This window comes from Balaenoptera borealis (assembly GCF_965194805.1).
Source record: "Balaenoptera borealis genome assembly, chromosome: 5".
Classification (NCBI taxonomy): Eukaryota; Metazoa; Chordata; class Mammalia; order Artiodactyla; family Balaenopteridae; genus Balaenoptera; species Balaenoptera borealis.
This window is the reverse complement of record NC_138862.1, coordinates 86,497,252-86,518,053: the sequence shown is the minus strand read 5'-3', so window position 1 is coordinate 86,518,053 and position 20,802 is coordinate 86,497,252. Positions and strand designations below refer to the sequence as shown.

At 37.5% G+C, this 20,802-nt stretch overlaps 1 protein-coding gene across 2 annotated transcripts in view; it reads right to left on the bottom strand.

Moving 5' to 3' along the window:
- Nucleotides 1-16,206, bottom strand: part of CCDC39 (coiled-coil domain 39 molecular ruler complex subunit) — a 61,785-nt gene extending 45,579 nt beyond the window's left edge. For both annotated transcript variants that reach the window (XM_082393944.1, XM_082393945.1), the window contains exon 1: nucleotides 141-16,206. In XM_082393944.1, coding sequence (XP_082250070.1) covers nucleotides 141-230 — 90 coding nt within the window. In that variant the 5' untranslated portion in view covers nucleotides 231-16,206. The remainder of the gene's footprint in view (nucleotides 1-140) is intronic.
- Between the last annotated feature and the right edge of the window lie 4,596 nt (nucleotides 16,207-20,802).

The window sequence follows — 20,802 nt, the reverse complement described above, 5'->3', positions numbered from 1 at the left end:
CTGCCGGAGAGAGGTAGACCGAGAAGAGATGGGATTAGGGAAAGAACGGAGAGAAATAAAAGGGTTGGGGTATTTCTGCCAACTAGAAAACGTCCCCCAACAGACCCCTTCTTCCCCCGCCTTCTTCACCTGATGCTTACCAGATCTTCCAGTATCTTGTTCTCCTCGTTCGCCACCGGGATGGCGAACCCTTCCTCCCAATTCAGCTCCGCCAGGAATTCACTACTCATGATGACAAACAGATAGGGGACCTCAGGAAAGGTGCAGAGGTAAGATCCACCTTCTCGTATCGCCCGTGAGCGGCACCTGAGGCAACCCCAGGAACTCGCAAAGCTCCGGGGTAGTTGCTACTGGAGCCCTAGCAACCGTTTCGCGCCCTTAGTTACCAAACAGGAAGCGCTCAGGTCCCCAGGCAAATCTTCCGGTTGAGAACTCCTTCCCAGGATCCAGTGCAACTTCTTCTTCTTGGGCACCCAGAGAAGCGAATCAACTTACTCCTCCAGAGGTTCCTTGGGATTGCCAGGTACCGGCATAACAGTCCTTCAACGTGCGGCTCCGGTTAGCCCCTTCGGCGCTCCCGGGAGGTATAAAATCGGTGGCGCCTGCAGTCTCCGGGGGACCACAGGGCACCGGACCTGCATTGCGCTACGCAGCTGCGATCGCGGGCGGAAGATGAGCGCTAACGAAAAGAATAAACCCAGCTTTCCTTTCAAGTGGCGTTTGTTGAGTTTCATTAGTAGATGAAATCTTGTAGGCTGAAGTAGACAGGTATTTTGAAGCACAATTTCCAAGGTGGTCAAGAGAAAGACAGCTTGTAGAGGGAATGTTGACCTATACGGAATAATGGACTTTTACAGCCTAAATAACCTTAATAGAGATCATCTTTTATTTTATAATAGTTTAGTCAACACTACTAATGAAAATGTTAATATCCAGCATATATTAAGATGGCATATAGTTATTTATATTTAAAAATTGTTATGGCAATGTCCCTTTTTTAATGATTATTTTAAAATGTGAATACTGAGGCAGCTGCCTTCGCCTGTGCCAATCTGTTGATCCACCCTTCTCAGTGTCAGCTGTACCTGCCAAATGTATGACTGCAGCTGTCTTTGCTGGGTACTTCTCTAGGCCCCAAGGACATAAGAACTTTGGCAGCCAAATCCCTGGAAAGAGTCCCATTTCCCATATCTCAAGGCTTCTATTTCCTGAATTTCAGGATAATGATTATACAATGTTGAATTTTGGACAAAATGTCCATGCATCCTCTCAATTCTACCTTTCTGCCTTTGAACAATATCCCTGCTTCTCCCCCTCATCACCACAGTATTCCTATCATCCATTTCCCACTTTTATAATTCTACAGCTTCCAGATTCTAACCCTATTATTATTCATTCAGATTTAGAAATAAAGCCCAAAGTTTTACAAGCCTTGTCACTAACCATGAAATAATCAATTTAATCCCCAAATGCTAAGGTAGATGTTACCCTTTTACTATCTCATTCCCAAATAGATAACTTCATCCAGATCAGGTTGTTAAGGCTAAAATATGAAGAGATTTGGGGTTTTGCAAAAATAACGTGATCTTTGTTTTATAAAAAAGAAAAATACTTATATGTATGAAGTAAAAGGAAAAGATATCCTCACCTCCATGCCAATCTCATTCTCAAAAGTTTGCCCCATTTTGGTGTTTATCCTACCAGCATTTTTTTAAATGAAGCTGTAAGTATATACATATATTAATTTTTTCCTATAGAAATAAGACCCTAAATATTCTTTTGCAAATTCATTTTTTCACTTAACAATAGTGGCTATGTTTCCGTGTCAGTATATTAGATCTTTGGTCTTTTAATGGCAGCTTAAAATTCAGTATCATCAATCAATTTTAACTTTATAAACAATGTTATAATGAACACCTTTCTACTGCTGTATTTCATCAATTCTAGACTATACTTATTTTCACATTTTAATATCTCCAAAATTGGAATGCATCTTTCAGTTAGTGTTATATATATATATTTTTTAAATAAATTTATTTATTTATTTATTTATTTTTGGCTGTGTTGGGTCTTCGTTTCTGTGCGAGGGCTTTCTCTAGTTGGGGCAAGCGGGGGCCACTCTTCATCGCGGTGCGCGGGCCTCTCACTGTCCTGGCCTCTCCCGTTGCGGAGCACAGGCTCCAGATGCGCAGGCTCAGCAGTTGTGGCTCACGGGCCCAGTTGCTCCGCGGCATGTGGGATCCTCCCAGACCAGGGCTCGAACCCGTGTCCCCTGCACTGGCAGGCAGACTCTCAACCACTGCGCCACCAGGGAAACCCAGTTAGTGTTATATTTGGTGAATAAGATATAATCTTGAACACCTATGTAACTATTTCTGCATGACATTTTCTTAGAAGTAAAATTAATGGAAAACAGGTATAAGCAATTTTATTTTGATAGATACCACTAAATTATCTTTCAAAATGTCTTTGCATACCTACAGAATATGACAGTATTCTTATGAAGTATCAAATATTTTACAACCTAAAGAGAAAAATATGGTTTTTCATTGTTGTTTATTGACAATTATATAATAATGAGTGAGACTGAACATCACATTTCTTCTGCTAAGAATTTATCATATCCTTTGTCCATTTTTTCCCATTAGGTTGTCTCTTCTTATTGAAATATGGCAGTGTTTTTTATGTTGTAGTTTCTTTGTGCATGTTTGTGTGTGTGTATGAGTATTTTTCTCCTAATGTTTTTTTGAGATTTTTTAAAAACTTTTTTTAGTGTATTTTGCTATACAACACCTCAGAATCTGCTCTCATTGCCATCAGTATGCTTCATATTCCAGTGGATATGTTCATCATCAACTTGCCTGATCTCTGGGCTGCATTCAGCTCAACTATTCCTTCCCTATTAAAACATTTTCTTCTCTTGGCTTTTATGACTCCCTTCCAAGTCCACTGCCACCACTCCAAACAATCATCATCTCTCACTGCACTACTGCAATGGCATCCTCAACAATCCGTCCACTTCTACTCTTGTTCCCCCGAAATCCATTCTCCCTCAACAGTTAAGGTAATCTTTTACTTCCAATATCTAATTTCGAAATATTTCCCACATATAGAAAAGCTGAAATAATTTTACAGTGAGCACCATTATTCCCCGGATCTAAATGTTTCCTAGGTCCTACCATGAATGTTTGACTATTCTTGCTATTACATACCCATCTATCCATCCACTCATCAATTCATGTTATTTATTGATGCATTTCAAAGGAAATTGCAGTAATCAGTACACTTCCCCCCTAAAGACTTCACTATGCATATGTTTACTTTTGTTTACATTCTTCCCTCTATAGGTAAAATTTATGTACAAACAAATACACAAATCTTGAGTTTGGACAAATGCATACACCAGGTTAACCTAAACTATGCTCAAGATGTGGAACATCACCACTTCCCCAGAAAGTTTCTGCCTGCTTCTTTGCAGTCAATCCCTGCTCTCACATCCCCTAACCCCCGAGAGGCAACTTCCTGTTCTGATATTTTCTCTATCATACATTAGTTTCCTCTCTTTTAAAACTTCAAATCAATGAAAAGGTACTGTATTGTGCTATATTTCCTACATTTACCATTTATTGCCTCTCAGCTCCAATTTCACCCATTTTGCCTGCTCTGTGAAAACAGATATGGGCCCTTTAAATATTTCTCTTTCAACAGCTGGCACAACATCAAGCTTTACCAATAAGGGCACAGGAGAGACATTGCAGGAGGAGAAAAGCCTTTTTTTCTCCCCCGGTTCCAGTGTGCTCACCTGGCAGCACGCACAGCTTCTTCAGCGTCCAGTTCCTGCATCTCAGGCAGTTCTTCCAGCATCAGGCACCTGCAGCGCTTGTGGCTTCTCCATGCCCAGCTCCTGCTGTGTGCAGCAGCTTCCCTTAGTGCTCACCCCCACCCCAACTTGGGTAGTTTGGCAACAGAGTGCCCCCAGTGAGACATCACCCCCTTAATAGATTTCCCTGGCGCCACAGAGAACAGATTTCCAGCAAGTACGACCAGCACCATGATTTCTCTGCCATTCATTTAGCTGGGGGGCTGGGTGGGGAGGCTCTTCCCTGGGCACACTGTCTCAGCTTTAAGGATAGTAACTGCTCCTTATTTCTGCTATTTCTCCATGCTTTAGAGTTTTCTTTACTTCTTAACGGCCAGCCCGTTGTTACTCCATCCTCTGTTACAGTTAACAATTCTTTATATTGAGCCTTCCCTATTAAATTGCTGTGTGGTTTCTCTCTCCTGATTGCACCCAGACTGATAAAAATATGTACTTTTTGATGTTAGGCTTTTTTTCACTCAGCTTCACGTTTTTGATATTCATCCGTAGTGCAGTATCAATGGTTCATTTCTTTTTATTGCTGAATAGTATTCCCTTATGTAAATATAACACACTCTGTTTACCTGTTCTCCTAATGATGAATGCCTGGACTGTATTCAGTTTGGGGAAACTATGAATAGAGCTATTATAAACATTCCTGTACAAGATTTTTAATACACTTTTTATTTTAGAATAAGTTTGATTTATAGAAAACTTGCAAAGATAATATCCCATATATCCCTCATATAGTTTCAGTTTCCTCTAATATTATTATCACACATTACCATGGTACATTTGACAAAAGAAAGAAGTCAACATTGGCCCATTACTATAAACTAAACTCCAGATTTCCAGTCTTTCCATCCATGTTTTTTTCTGTTTCAGGATATAATCTAGCATACCGCATTGCATTTTGTTATCATGTCTCCTTAGTCTTCCTTGGTCTGTAACAAGTTCTCAGTTTTTTCTTGTTTTTTGTAACCTGAACAGTATTGAGAAGTACTGGTCAGTTATTTCATATAGAAGTTCTCTAAATGTCTCTTAATGTTTTATCTGATGGTTTTCTCATAATTAGTCTGGAGTTACGGGTTTGGGGGAAGAAAACCACAGAGGTGAAATACACTTCTCATCACATCGTATCAGAGGGCTCGTGATGTCATCATGGCATTACTGGTGATTTTACCTGTGATCATTTTGTTAAGATAGCATTTGCCAGGTTTCTCCATTGTAAAGCTACTAGTTCCCCTTCCATACTCTAAATGATTCACTGAGTTCGGTCTGCCTTGGAGGAGAGAGATTACACTCTACCTCCCAAAAAGAGAGTATCTACGTGTATTATTTGAAATTTTTCTGTAAGTAAGAGTCTATCCTCTCCATTTATTTATTTCTTTATTCAATTATTTATTTATATTACTGGGGACTCATATATATTTTATACTTTGGATTATAATCCAAACTATGCTATTTTGTTACCCAATTTGTTCCAGCTCTGGCCATTGGCCCCTGTCTCTTTGACATGCCTTCATCTTTTTGTTTTTTGAGCACCTCCTTACTTTCTGGCCTACAAAGTGCTCTAGGCCATCTTGTGTTTTCCCTCACACAGCCTGAGAATTAGCCATTTCTCCAAGGAGCTCTGATTCCTTTTATTGGAGAATGGCATTTAGAAATCAAGATCTGGGCTCTGGGCATGTTTGCTGTTACTGGGTTGTCAGTGCTTCTGGGCCCTCTCAGCAGACAAAACTAGATAATATATGTATGTATACTAACCCAAGAATTCATACAAATCTATAATCATCTTTGTGTCTATCTGTATAAGCTAAACATTAGTACATACTGATGTCTCTGACTCCAATCCAGTACCACAGAATTTATTCTACCCTTCCCTTCTTACTTATTTGAAACTTCCCTCCTGACAGTGAGAAACCTTGCTCCCACTATGCATTAGCCATTTACTTATTTTTTCAACCCCAAAGTACATTTAAATGTGTTTCAGAATTATTAATGTGTACTCTCAGTACAAGCCTTTTCAAGGACATATGTTTTTATTTCTCTTGGATAAATTCGAAGGAGTACAATTGCTGACAGCAGGGTAGGTGTATGTTTAGTTTTATAAAACATGCCAGACCTTTTCCAAAGTAGTTGTACCATTTTAAGGGCGTTTTTTAAACTTAAATCAGATTTCTTCCAAGTTAAAACTCTTCAGTGGATTCCTGGTTTAGTTGGAATTAAATCCAAACTCCTTAATCTGGTCTACAAAATCCTATGTGATCTTATCCCTGAAGAATTTTTTCCAAGCTCATCTCTTGCCATCTTTCCCCTTATTCACTATGTTTCAGCCACCTTGAATTTTTAAAATTATTTCCTTAGAGCTTCAAAAAACCAAGGAGTCTCCCAGCCTTTGGGTCTTCATATGTGCTGATCCCTCTGCCTGGAATATTTTTCTTCCATAATGTCTAGTTCTAGAGTATTCTGCAGGGCTCTATATTCTTCAGTTTATATATAACCTCCTTAGAGAGGCCTTCCTTCCCCATTCAATCAAATATAGCTTTTACCTGTTACTCTGTCTTATAGCAAAATTTTCACATTTAGTAATTACATTGAGACTAATTCACCATAATTAGTACTTATGTTTTTATTTTGTTTACTTATTTTCTATCTTTGCCACTAGACTATAATATGCATGACAGTAGGAACCATATGCATTTTGTTCACACTATATTTAGAAACTAGAACAATACCTGCACATGGTAATGCTCAATAAAAATCTGCTGAGAGAATAAATATATAAATGAAAAGAGGAGTTTTAAATTTTTAAATAGTTAAATCTGTCAGTCTTTTCCTTGATAACTTTTGTTTTGCATCTCACTAAGGAAAGCCTTTCCTGGAAGACTATAAAAATAAACTATTTTATATATTATTTATTTATATATAAGTATTATATATAACATATAATTTTATTTATTTAAATTTTACTATTATTAAAAGTTTAATATATTTAATACTAAAGTTTATATTAATATTAAAATTCAGTATTTATTCATTAAAATTTATTGTTGTTCATTAAAATATTTATATATAAGTTATTTATATATTTTTCTAGTACTTTTTTTCAGCTTCCCAAGAACTTTATTTTTTTAACTGAAGTATAGTTGATTTGCAATGTTGTCTTAATTTCTGCTGTACAGCAAAGTGATTCAATTATACCTATATATACATTCTTTTTTTATATATATTCTTTTCCATTATGATTTATCATAGGTTATTGAATATAGTTCCATGTGCTATACAGTAGGACCTTGTTGTTTATCCATTCTATATGTAATAATTTGCATCTGGTAACCCCAAATTCCCAAGTACTTTTATAATTATATAATTACTTTTATATTTATATATTCTACATTAAAATTCTAATGCACATAAAAATTTATGTTTGTGTATGACAGGACATAGATTCATAGTTCTTTTCCAAAACAAATAGGAATTTTCCCAGCACCATTTGTTAAATAGTCTATCTCACTCCTGTGGTTTGAAATGTGTCCTTTTTGTATACTAAATTCTCATATATACAATGATATGTTTCTAGATGTCTGGTATTTCACTGATTTATTTATCTATCTCTACAAAAGTACCACACTGTTTTGAGTAGCATAGCTTCTTACTATGGTAGGGCCAAGCACACCATCTAACACCACCATCACAACTACTCTTATTTATTTTCAAACACTTCCTTGCAATCAAGTTGTGAAGTTCAAAAAAGGTCAAAGAACCCTAGGATTTTTCATTGAAATTTCCTTGAATATACATAATAATTTAAGAAGAAATGAAACTTTTATTGTATCGTCTTCCTACCCAGAAATATGGTAAATGTCTCCATCTTCTCAGATTTTCTTTTATGTAATTCATTCTTAATATAGTTCCATATGACTAGATTCAGGGCATTTATATAACTTCAGAATTAGAAGAAACTTCCAAGATAGCCCCTGGCTACAACATGCACCTCAGCAACATGCAATGCTTTTACACTGCTATTGTATTGCTGAGGTACTCACTCCCTCCTGAGGAAATGCATTTTATTATGAAGTAGATAATGACTTGGGTAATGAGATAACAGTCTCATTGAAAGAAGGTCAGAAGGGTCTTATAATTGTTCTGTTCCACAGTTTCCCTCCCTATACAAAACGTGTTTTTAGTGCTGAATATTTTGACCAGTATCTATAACATTTTGCAAACTTGTACATTTTACAAGGCTATATTGGATAATTGGCTGCTCAGTTAATGAAAGAGATGGATGTAAGTCTTTACAAAGGAACACTTACCTCACAGCCAAATATTATGCAATATTTCTGAAATCACTGTTCTGTTTTTTCAATGTTCTTATCATTGTTGATGAAACATAGTAATCCCTTGATTAATACTTGCTGAATTAATGAATTATTGAATGGATTATTTTTAAGGATTTATTTCTTCTGATAACAGGAGGCCATAACTATGTTTAAAGAAAACATTTTCTACTGCAGAGAAACAGTAAAGGAAAGACCTCCTTAATTATGGACTTTCTAATATCCTTTTCTGGGAAATTACATTCACAAAATTTATTTTGCCAATGGCAACCACTGCCTTGTAAAAAAAATTACATGATTTAGTTGGGTACAATGGGATATGCGTGTGTGTGTGTGTGTGTGTGTGTGTGTACATGAAAAATCAATTGCTGTAGATAGGTAACCTAAAATAATAGCTAACAATTTTTTGTGACTATTTCCTAGATGCAAAGGCAAAGGGAAAAAGAAGGCCCTATATAGAAAAGTAGTCTCATCTACTAGTAAAACAATCATCAAAATCAAAAGAATTGGCTAAACCAATTCCTATCAAGCTATAGGAAGCTTTGATATTCATAGTTTCATACTTTTGCTAGTGGAAATACAGATTTTATTCATTTATTCTAATCCAGTAGATGGTGCTACATGTCTGTCTATGTAAAGTACCACAAATACCTCTTTTTTTCAATCTTTTCTTTCTTTTTTAGCCAGAACTATCATCAAGGTCTACTTTATAATGAAGCTCATTATTCCTGACATCTGAGCCAAATCTCTGGGTGCAGTATTAAAGATGTTCTTAAGGAGAAAACCCCCCAGAAATAATTGTGGCCCAAATACCAACCTAACAATCTATTAACAATTATTTTCCCCCAGCTCATTCTCACTGTAAAATGACAAAATCTTTGGTGTGACACAGAACTCTGTGTCATTCCATTAAAAAACATCCAGATGCAAAATCAGAGTCCCTTTTATTCTTCTAAACACTGTTAGTTGCTATTAATGTGAAGCAACCATAACAATGATAATAATTAACAATGCAAGTTTAAATGTAAGATTGTCATGGATAGATCAACATGTAAATTAACCATTTAGAAGATAACATATGCTAAAAAACTTAGGTATATGAAATTTTATAAACAAAGTTTGTTGAATCTGATTAAGTGAACCATACAAATTAATGTTTCATTGTGAATCATGAAAGACTGAAAGCTTTAGAAAAGTAGGTACTCTAATTAGGTATCAGGAAAAATAATCCATATCACCCACCACCCTACAAATAGTTAATTTATGTTACTTATTTACTAGAAACACAATAATGAAACTTGACATATAATCTGAATCAGAAGTTATCAATTTTTTTGGCTTTTCTTATTTTTGTAGATTTGTGATATGTTATTAGCTCACAAATTTATAATGCTTTGAAAGTGTCATTGTATATAAAATAAGGATAAGGAGAAGACATCAACTACTAATATTAAATTAGAACATTTTTACTATTTTATTAGTTTATTGTATTAAATTTTGATTAACTGTGATGTTATTTCACAAAGTCCTTTCACATACTTTGAAAATTCTTTTACTCTTTTCATTGTATCAAAAGAAAAATGAGAGCTATAATTACTAATTTTAGATGAGTTCTATATATAATATAGGTATTAATAATCTGCTGACCAAAGGCTTAATAAAATGATTTTATTCAGTGAATTATATCACTTTAATGACTAGATTCTAATACAAATACAGGGAAGTCAGAAGTAAGCTTTCAGGTGACTATTTTATCATTTATGCTTTCTTTCACTCACATCTTCATTAACTCTTTCACCAGTCTTTGAATAAACACAAAGAGGCAGAGTTGCATGGATTATTCTTAGGTAGGTTATGCAACATGGAAAAGCCATGATCTTAATCCAGGAATGACGTCTTGATGAAAAAGCCAAAAAAATACAATTTAAATGGTCATTTATAGGTAAGGTAATATAAATCAGCTTATGTATCTATCAGGAGCAAGGTCAGGGTGGAGGTGCCACTAAATCTCCTTTGTGTAACTAGCTTACCTGGAGATAGTTATATTGACCCAATGACTAGATGAGCCACAGGGGATGCAACTTCTTAAAAGAAGGGGCTTTTTTATTTTTGTTTTTCTGAGGTATGATAATTGACATATGTAGAGTTTGTCATTCATTAAAGAAACAATGACCTAAGCCCTTAATTTACAAAATTGAAAAAGTGATTATCCTTTCCCTCAAGGAGTTTACCATCAAGTGGAGAAACCGACGACAAAAGCCATCTCCTAACAGGTAACTGCCTCCATAATTGATCTCTCTAATACCATCTCCACGCCTCAGCCAAAATGAGTTTTTTAACCCGCAAATCTCAGCATGTCATCCCTCCCCAGCTCTCCAAGGCCTCCCTAACATGGATTCTGAGGCCCTCATGAACTGGGCCTTCTCCCTCCCCCATCTCGTCTCTCACTCTTCTTCATCTCACACTGGGAATTCTAGCCCGAGTGAATTTGTTTCCTTTTCTTCAAGTTCTCTCTCACTTTAAGCCTTAGCACATCTGTTCCTGCTGCCTGGGCACTCTTCCCATATTTTCCCAGCTAATGTCAACCTTCCCTGACCTATATACATTTCCCCTGGCATCATATTTCGGCTATCATGACATTTCCTCTGTTTACTTCCCTGAGTCCCCCTATTACATTGCAAGCAACATAGGTCAGAGAGGTCTAGCTGATTTAACACTGGCTCCCCAGCACTAGGCACACAGTAGACATCCATTCATTCCTTTATTCACTCATTCTCATTGTATAGTCATTGAGCACCTAATGTGTGACATGCTCTCTGTAGTAAGTGATAGTGATATGTATCAGTGAACAAAACTAGTAAGATGCTGCCTTCCAGAACTTTTGTTAAATGAGCTAAAGCATACCAAGTGCACACAGTATGGCAAAGCTATCAAGACTCATCAGGGAAGCATGTCTGTCTCCAGGTGGGAGGGGATCAAGGGCAGAGCAGTCACACCATTAGAATAAGGACTTACCTCCTAAATGTAAGACCAGATACCATAAGACTGTTAGAGGAAAACATAGGCAGAATACTCTCTGACATAAATCATAGCAAGATCTTTTTTGATCCACCTCTTAGAGGAATGAAAATAAAAACAAAAATAAGCAAATGGGACCTAATTAAACTCAAAAGCTTTTGCACATAAAGGAAACCATAAACAAAACGAAAAGACAACCCACAGATTGGGAGAAAATGTTTGCAAACAATGCGATTGACAAGGGATTGATCTCCAAAATTTACAAACAGCTCATGCTGCTCATGTGAAAGAAACAAACAACCCAATCAAAAAATGGGCATAATACCTAAATAGACATTTCTCCAAAGAAGACTTACAGATGGCCAAGAAGCACATGAAAAGATGCTCCACATCGCCAATTATTAGAGAAATGCAAATGAGATATCACTTCACACAGTCAAAATGGCCATCATCAAAAAGTCTATAAAACAATAAATGCTGGAGAGGGTGTGGAGAAAAGGGTACCCTCCTACACTGTTGGTGGGAATATAAATTGATACAACCACTATGGAGAACAATATGGAGGTTCCTTTAAAAACTAAGAATAGAACTACCATATGATCTAGCAATCCCGCTCCTGGGTGTATATCCAGAAAAAACAATGGTTTGAAAGGATACATGTACCCCCATTGTTCATTGCAGCACTGTTTACAATAGTCAAGACATGGAAGCAACCTAAATGTCCATCGATAGATGAATGAATAAAGAAGATGTGCTACATATATACAATGGATTATTACTCAGAATTTAAAAATAATGAAATAATGCCATTTGCAGCAGCATGGATGGACCAGGAGATTATCATACTAAGTGAAGTAAGTTAGACAGAGAAAGACAAATACCATATGATATCGCTTACATGTGGAATCTAAAAAAATGATACAAATGAACTTATTTACAAAACAGAAACACTCACAGACTTAAAGAACGAATTTACAGTTACCAGGGGGAAAAGGGGGGGAAGGGCTAGATCCGCAGTTTGGGATTGACATGTATACACTACTATATTTAAAATAGATAACCAACAAGGACCTACTGTATAGCACAGGGAGCTTGGCTCAATATTCTGTAATAACCGAAATGGGAAAAGAATTTGAAAATGAATGGACACTTGTATGGGTATAACTGAATCACTTTGCTGTACACCTATAACTAACATATCATTGTTAATCAACTATACTCCAATATAAAATAAAAATTAAAAAAAATAATGTAACCAATGAGGAAACAATAAAATATATGCACTCTATAAAAAAAAAGAATAAGGTCTTCTCTGAAACTTCAAAGATGGGGATATAAATGTTCCTGGCGAAAAGCTGAGGTGAAAGTGTATTCCAGGTAGAATAATAATAAAAAGGTAATAATGTGGAAAATCTTGAGCCTCAGAGGTAAAGAGAAGTGAGAAATTACAAGTAGTTCAACACTACTGAAAGGGGAATGGGGTGACTTTTGAGGGTAGCATTTGCCTGGGAGAGTAACATGAGATGAGGCAGGGAGAATTGAAAGGTACCACAACACAAAGATATTTTCTTATAGACGTTAGGGACACACTGAATAATTTTAAATGGGGGAGATGAATGGAAAAGGGATCAGTAATGAGGGTCTGAAATAGGTAAAGAGAAAAAAGGCAGAAGATAAGACTTTGTGACTGTTTAAAAGTGGGACCAACCAAGAGGATGGTCTTCTCATTCTGTGGGAAATTTTGGGGACCGTCGGGCTTGGGATGAGAAAAGCTAGCTCCAAAATCTGCCAGCAATATTGTGCCACAAGTAGCAGAGTTTTCAAAATATCCTTAACATTATCTCATCAAAGTGTAAATGTGGTTTTGCTTGGCCTTTCAAACCTTATATATTCTCTCACGTGTTTGACAATCCCACTCTACGTCATCAGAATATATAGCATCACCTACGGGTACCTGCATGTTTTCACACATCATTAGAGTGTTATTCTCCCAGGACCATGGTAGACACAGAAAAATAAAGAAAACAGGCAGGAAGTAATATCCTGTGTCTTATGCTATCCCAGCAGTTAGTAAAAAAATATTGGTATTGGCTTTCTTTGCTTTCAGTACTGCTCTTCCAAACAATACCAAGATTCTTTCATTTCCTTCTTTGTTCTTTTGTGAACTTTTTTCATATTCTTTACAACAAGCTTGAATTTTTTTATAACCAGAAAAAAAATACTTTTTAACAACAATAATACCACCCCCCACAAAAAAAAAATCCTTGGGAGGTAGTGGGGAGTGGTGAAACAGCAAACAAAAAACACACCCACCGTATAATCACTATGTAGAAAAAGGTAGGGTAAACATACAAGAAAATGTGTGTTGTCATGATACTGTAACACACCATCCGTTTGAGCACAGTATAAAAACAAGGCTGGTACAGAGCTGCAGCTTGAACCTTCCATGCTGCTGTATGGAAAAAGCACCACTCCACTGGGCTAACAAACTTGGCTTTTTTATAGTTGAGGCTTTAAGAGACACTGCAGAGAGTCGGCCTACTTTAATTCAACGAGCTATAGCTCCCCACATAATATATGGGCAAGTTTACTCAAAGCACTTTTTATCAGCTGTCAATCTGTTTCCTAACCTGCATTTGGCTACATTTCAGGTAGCAAAGGAGAAAGCAGGGATTATCCTAAAGTTTTTGCCCTAGGGGAACTAACTGTTGCCTATTACTTTAGTGAATTGTATGTGAAGTAACTGCTGTTCTTCTACTATGTTCTGTAGTATTATTCACATAAATCTTATGTAAAGCTAGGTCTATATACAATCTACTCAGTTTAGTCAAAAGTGGGTGATGTCTGTATACGTGTACCTACATAGTTGGAAGTGGTGGTTATGTCATTCATCCCATGTTGAGACATCAGTGAAGGTATATTGATTCCTTCCTCTTGGAATCTGTTCAGTGTGTCTGCCCACATTCTAAGAATTTTATGCCATCCGTTGTTTTTCTTCTCTACACATTGAAGGCTGATCTCTTGGTATTCCTATAGCATTACCTTACTTCAAAGTCTTTTGTGAATGAGTTTCTTAAGTTTTGGCGAGTATTTCTGAAAATACAAACTATTCTACCACCTTTTTCTCATCTTCTCTGAACTCTAACTTTCACTGAGGTTCATGTAAGGGTGGCTAAAAATGGTAGGACAGAGAAAGTGAAAGAGAGACGGGTGGGGGAGAGAGAGAAAGATGCACACATTAACCAACAGTTTTCTCTTATGAACAAGAAAATTGGCCATTTTCCTATTAGCATATGAGGAACCTAGGACTGTCCCTTGTTGTCAAGGCAACAGCTGTTCCTTGGGTAGCCTCAATAGAAAAGAAGCCAGAGCAATCTTTATAGGATCAAGTCTTTTTTATCATCAAATCATAGAAAGGAACCTTGAGAGTCTACCCAGCTTATTCTCCTGCCTTTAGTTAAGATCTACTAAAATAATTTGAAACTAATACAAAAAAGTCTTATTTTAAATAATTCTGAAAAGATTACATAGTTTTACTTGGTAATCATTTGCAGTGTTTTACATTTCACACTACTTGTAAGGTTTTTTTTCTATCATTCTAACTTAAATCTTCCATGCTGCAGTTTGAAATCCATTTCCTATTGTCCTAATCTCAGTGAAAATAAACAACTGTATACTTTCTAAGAGAGTCTTGCCTGTACTTGAAAAATAACAAAAATGTCTGACAAATTCCTCAAAGTGAATAATGCGGTTCTTTCATCTTTTTAGCCATTTGTATTGTAGGTCCCCTCTGATGAAGTCCTACACTCTGCAAGACCATCCCTAATTAGGGAACCCAATTAAGTAACCCTATGTTGTTACTTATCTGAAAGGCTGATCAGTGGTGCCCCAAAAGAGCAGGACACCACCCCGTTCTCAGTCTATCTACTCAAGGCTTTCAGGTTAACTTAATCTGTAGAATTACATTCATCATACAGTTGTTTCGCACAGACTGGCTGATAGAGCTTTTTCTTCTTGGTTTGAACATAATCATTCATTTCGCACTTGGTACTTGGGCAACTGATTTTTCTCTTCAAGTAGACTACTATCACCTTTCCTGGTAGAATCGTATTTTCTTGGTTCTTTCTTTCAAGGTGAAGCTCATGCCCTCGCTCCCTCACACTGGCAGGTTTAACAAGCATACTTTCTGTGCCACTGTCCATGTCACTAATGAATATATGCTGAGCACTAGCCACAGGAAGGCAACCTGGAAATAATTTTTTTTAAAGATATCCATATTGGTCAGCAAGGCACAAAAAAATTTATCACCTCAAACCAGAAATATCCTTCTCACTGGATTTCCTGTATCATTTTGGCTTGTTACTTTAGTTCTTCAGCCATGGATGACATACTTTCTGGTCCTAATTTTCCTTATCTTTAATGTGGAGGGACTGCAAACATAGACTAATAGTTAGCATTTATTGATCCCTTTCTCTATGTGAGGCACTGTGTTAATCACTTATATCATCTCATTTCAGCTTCCTAACAATCCTAAAAAGTAGATATTTATTGTCATTCCCATTTTACAGAAAAAGAAAGTGACGCTTAGCATGGTCAAGCAACTTTCCCAGGATAACATGGCTACTGGACAATGGAGTCAGATTTTGGCCTGACCTCCCACACTCTTAACCACTCTGCCATGGGAGCAGGAAAATGGGTACTCCACTCACATGCTGTGCTCTAAGCATATAAATTGGTAGACTCTTTCTGGAAGGTAAGAAAATAATCCAGAAAGAATCCTTTAAAAGGTGCACATAATTTTCTCCGGTATTTATTTTATAATACTATGTGCCAGGCACTGCCCTAAGCATTTTTCAAATATTAAAAATAAAACTTTATGGCAACATTATATTTATATTATCTCTATTTTACAAAAAAGCAAACTGAAGCACTTAGAAACTAAACAATTTTCCTAAAGTTTCACAATTCATAAGATGTGAAGCTGGGTTGTGGCTGCTAAATCATATATTAATATATTGACAGGAAAAGACAGTAAATGAAATAATATTATGGGGTATCTAATTTTTATTTGAAAATAGAAATTTATGGGACTTCCCTGGTGGCACAGTGGCTAAGAATCCGCCTGCCAATGCAGGGGACATGGGTTCAAGCCCTGGTCCGGGAAGATCCCACATGCCGCGGAGCAGCTAAGCCCGCGAGCCACAGCTACGGAAGCCTGCGCGCCTAGAGCCCGTGCTCTGCTACAAGAGAAGCCACAGCAATGAGAAGCCCATGCACCGCAACGAAAAGTAGCTCCCGCTCACCGCAACTAGAGAAAGCCCGTGTGCAGCAACGAAGACCCAACGCAGCCAAAACTAAATAAATAACTAAATAAATTACAAAAACAATAGAAATTTATGTACGAACACACAGAAACTAGGAGAATATAAGAAAAACAAAATTAAACAGTGATGGGGTTATGGATGGGTGATTTTTTTTCTTGAATATATCTGTATTTTTCTTCCTTTTTTTTACAGTGAAAGTATATTTCTTTTCTAAATAGCAATTCTTCATTTAAAAGTAACCTAAAGAGACTGTAGTAAGGTTTCTCTGGGGTCTTTTTGACGGTGGGATGGTGCTTACATTACATAAGTTTATAGGAAAAGCCATGGTTGGAACAAACTTTAACTGGAAATCTATCTCCCTGGCCCATCCTTTATAAATATCAGCCTAGCAAGCAAGGAGGATTACTTGATTTACTTTAATGAAGTTATGTGATCTACTGAACAACCCAAATTTATGAATTGGAAAACCTCATCCTAGATCCATCAATATGGCAAGTCTTTTAACTCCTCTTGCTACATCTCTGGGTTATGTTGAAGGTGTTTGTGGTTCTAGGATACAGTAATGGTTAAGAGCCAGGTTCCAGGGATCAGGCTTTTATAGGTTCAATTCCTAAATCCACCACTTATTTTAGCTGTGTGAACTTGAACTCTCTAGGCTTCACGGGGATACTAACAGCATTAAGCATTAAGCCCTATGGCTTTTGAGAGAATTAATTAAGATAATATATGTAAAACACCACTATGTCAGGTACACAGTAGTTACTCAGTAAAAGGTAGCTGTTTTATTATTACTGTTTATTATTGTTTAATGTTCATTTTAAAAGTACAGTTGTGGGCTTCCCTGGTGGCGCAGTGGTTGAGAGTCTGTCTGCCTGCAGGGGACACAGGTTCGAGCCCTGGTCTGGGAAGATCCCATGTGCCGCGGAGCAACTAGGCCCGTGAGCCACAACTGCTGAGCCTGCGCGTCTGGAGCCTGTGCTCCGCAACAAGAGAGGCCGCGATAGTGAGAGGCCCGCGCACCGCGATGAAGAGTGGCCCCCGCTTGCCCCAACTAGAGAAAGCCCTCGCACAGAAACGAAGACCCAACACAGCCAAAAATAAATAAATAAATAAATTAAAAAAAAAAAAAAGTACAGTTGAATTCTCTAGTAAAAGTTACTGTGAACTTTCTTCAGGTATGCTCACCTGAAGAATTTAAATTTTTCTTTCATAAGGAGATGAGGAAAAGGGCATCACTTATGATCTGATCTATTTAAACTTGTTAAACCTCAATATTTTAAATGATCCCTATGGTTTTCTAAGATCAGTTTTCTTTTTTTAAAAATTTTATTTATTTATTTATTTGGCTGCATTGGGTCTTTTTGTTGCTGCACGCGGGCTTTCTCTGGTCGCGGCGAGTGGGAGCTACTCTTCGTTGTGGTGCGCTGGCTTCTCATTGCGGTGGCTTCTCTTGTTGCAGAGCATGGGCGCTAGGCGCGCAGGCACAAGGGCTTAGTTGCTCCGCCTCACGTGGGATATTCCCGGACCAGGGATGGAACCTGTGTCCCCTGCATTGGCAGGCGGATTCTTTTTTTTTTTTTTTTTGGCAGGCGGACTCTTAACCACTGTGCCACCAGGGAAGTCCCTAAGATCAGTTTTCATAATCAATGTGATTACTATACCTATATTGATTAATAATGATTGTATGAACTGTTCAGAATCCATAGTCAATCTATACTTGTTTTGGCTATGCCACAGACTGTTTGTTTTTGGATACAGACTTGTGCATATAGTCTCAAATTAAGCTATGGACCCTCATACACCCTAATCCTTATCAGACACCCATGCTATATTGTTTGACTATTGCCAGTTTCCATGGGAAAGGAACATCAGATTAAATTCTGTGTGTTATGGACAAGAAAAATATCAATGAAATAGTTTTATCCTATAGCACTCTGTGGCCATTTCCAAGAGAGACTTCTTCCATGTTTCCATGCCAGTGTAGGGAGGAATGAATGAGTGCACACACATGTGCATACACACACACACACTTAAACTTCTTTTTAATAAAATAAATTAAGAGAGTAGTATTTACATCCTTCTAGCACTGTTTCCTCTGAATTCTGAAGAAACAGCTTGGGGAAAACCCTTGCTGTCTTTTGCCAATAGAGTTGTTACACTAAAATCTGAACCGGCTTTTCAGCTGGATTTGGTCATGTGAGTCAAAGCAGAGCGTGTGTTGTTATATGTGTCCCTGCCTCTCTCCACTCCCCCACATTAGTTGAGCCTCACTGCTCTTCCCCATAATCCTCCCAGCCCCACTCTCCAGGTTTGCTGAGCCTCACTGCTCCAACAAATAATGCACTTCTGACACAGTGGGGGACGGCAGGGGCCGTGCAGGGGAAATCAGATAATGCAGACACCAGCTTGACACACTTGCTTCCCTTTGAGTGCCACATTATAAACTGGCCAACTGAAACATGAAGGTATTATGCTGTCTTATCTGGTGGTTGAAAGGGGTGCAGCCTCCTTAATGGTAAGGTTTTGGGCTTGCTGCCAAAGGATTCTCACTTTTCGCTGCTTCCCATGTTCACCCAGAGTGCTCTCTCCTCCCCTCTGTTAGCTGTTTTGACTTGAACATGCTCCCGGATGAGCGATGATAACCTGTCAGGACCAGGTGTTGTCTCTGCCACACAAGTTTTATGAAGAACGGGTCAATTCCAAAGCCAATTTAGAAATGTGTACAACTGGAGGGACAGTTTAGGGACTCCAGGATACCTTACAGATAACCTAGATTTCATAGAGCTTCCCACAAGCATGCACCTCGCCTGGACTGGCTTTAGTCTTCTCCCAGGGAAACCTGTCATTCTTGGATCGCTATCTTCCTATCTCAGAGAAGAGCGTGTAAACACACACACACACACACACACACACACACACACACACACACACACACATTCTTCAGAGTGAGAATCTCCATGAAATGGCTCCAGGGTTGGTTTTTTCAGCAAGCTTCACAAGTGAATCGGATGCCTAATCTGTACTTTGAGAAAGACTGCCCACAGCATTCCTATAGTCCCATCTAGAGACAAACTCAAGGGCTAACTTTTTAAATTTATGAGCCATTCTGATACAGCAAAAACATGCTGAAGCTCAAAGTTCCTCTTATTGCTGACAGTAATCAATAATAAAATGTATCGCACTACTTTTGACAATATGTCGAAAACAGGTGCCTAGTTTTTATTAACTGTTATGAGTAAATGGCTTAATATGCCAGCACCAAAAGCACAGCCTTCCGACAGCATAATTAATTCTACAAAGACCAGCACACAGACCATCATCCAGTTGTTGTTTGTGTGACCCTAAAGAAAATTATTTAAGGTATCTGAAGTTTGGTCTCATTATGGGTAAAAGGTGTTCTCTATTTATCTCATAAAAATTTCTAAGGTTTACAGATAAGTAAAGACCCTTGGTTAACACGCAGTTCGTGGAGAGGACCCACCAATTCAGGGTGGCTCCCTTCCCTCTCCTGTTTCTGAGCCTCACTTACAAACAGCTAGACTTTGCTTTCCACCACGCCAGAGGCCTTAATGTACCTGTTCGTCCATAATGCTACATGGCCACTCTATTTAAGAGCTAAGGAAAGTAAGACACACCATCCTTGGAAATCAAAGGCGTGTATAGGTAATATTTCATTAAACCATGTAGAAGCCTGATGTTGAAAGAGGCAAAGATTCTCATCTTCATTTTACAGGCACTTGAATTTTTTGAGGTTGCATGCTTCTAAGAAAACAACCAATCTGTGACCAAGATGTAATTAAGACCCACAATTTCTAATTCCCAGGCTTTGACTCCAACCTCTGAAAATGCTTCAATTCAATGAAGCTAATGGCACTTTGGTCTCCGGCATTAGATCCTGTTATCAATGACTTCCACATGGAAAGATCATTCCAAAATGTGTAATTAACCAAGAAAATGCAAATAAACCAATTTGTACCTGCTATTTAGAGGTAAGACACAGAAATGGCTTAAGTTCATTATTTGAAAACTAACCTTTTCTGCTTTGAATGTAGCTTATGTTCTCCACTTGTTCACATATTTTTCAAAAATTACATTTTCAGTGAACTATTGTAGATCATTTGTGATTCTATTACCAGTGCAGAACCTGAATGGAGAGAGAAATACATGTCATCAGACACAATAGGAAGAAAACCCTTCTTTGAACAACATTTAGCAATTCAAAGTAATAAACATTTTTTAAAATTCTACTGTGTACTAGGCA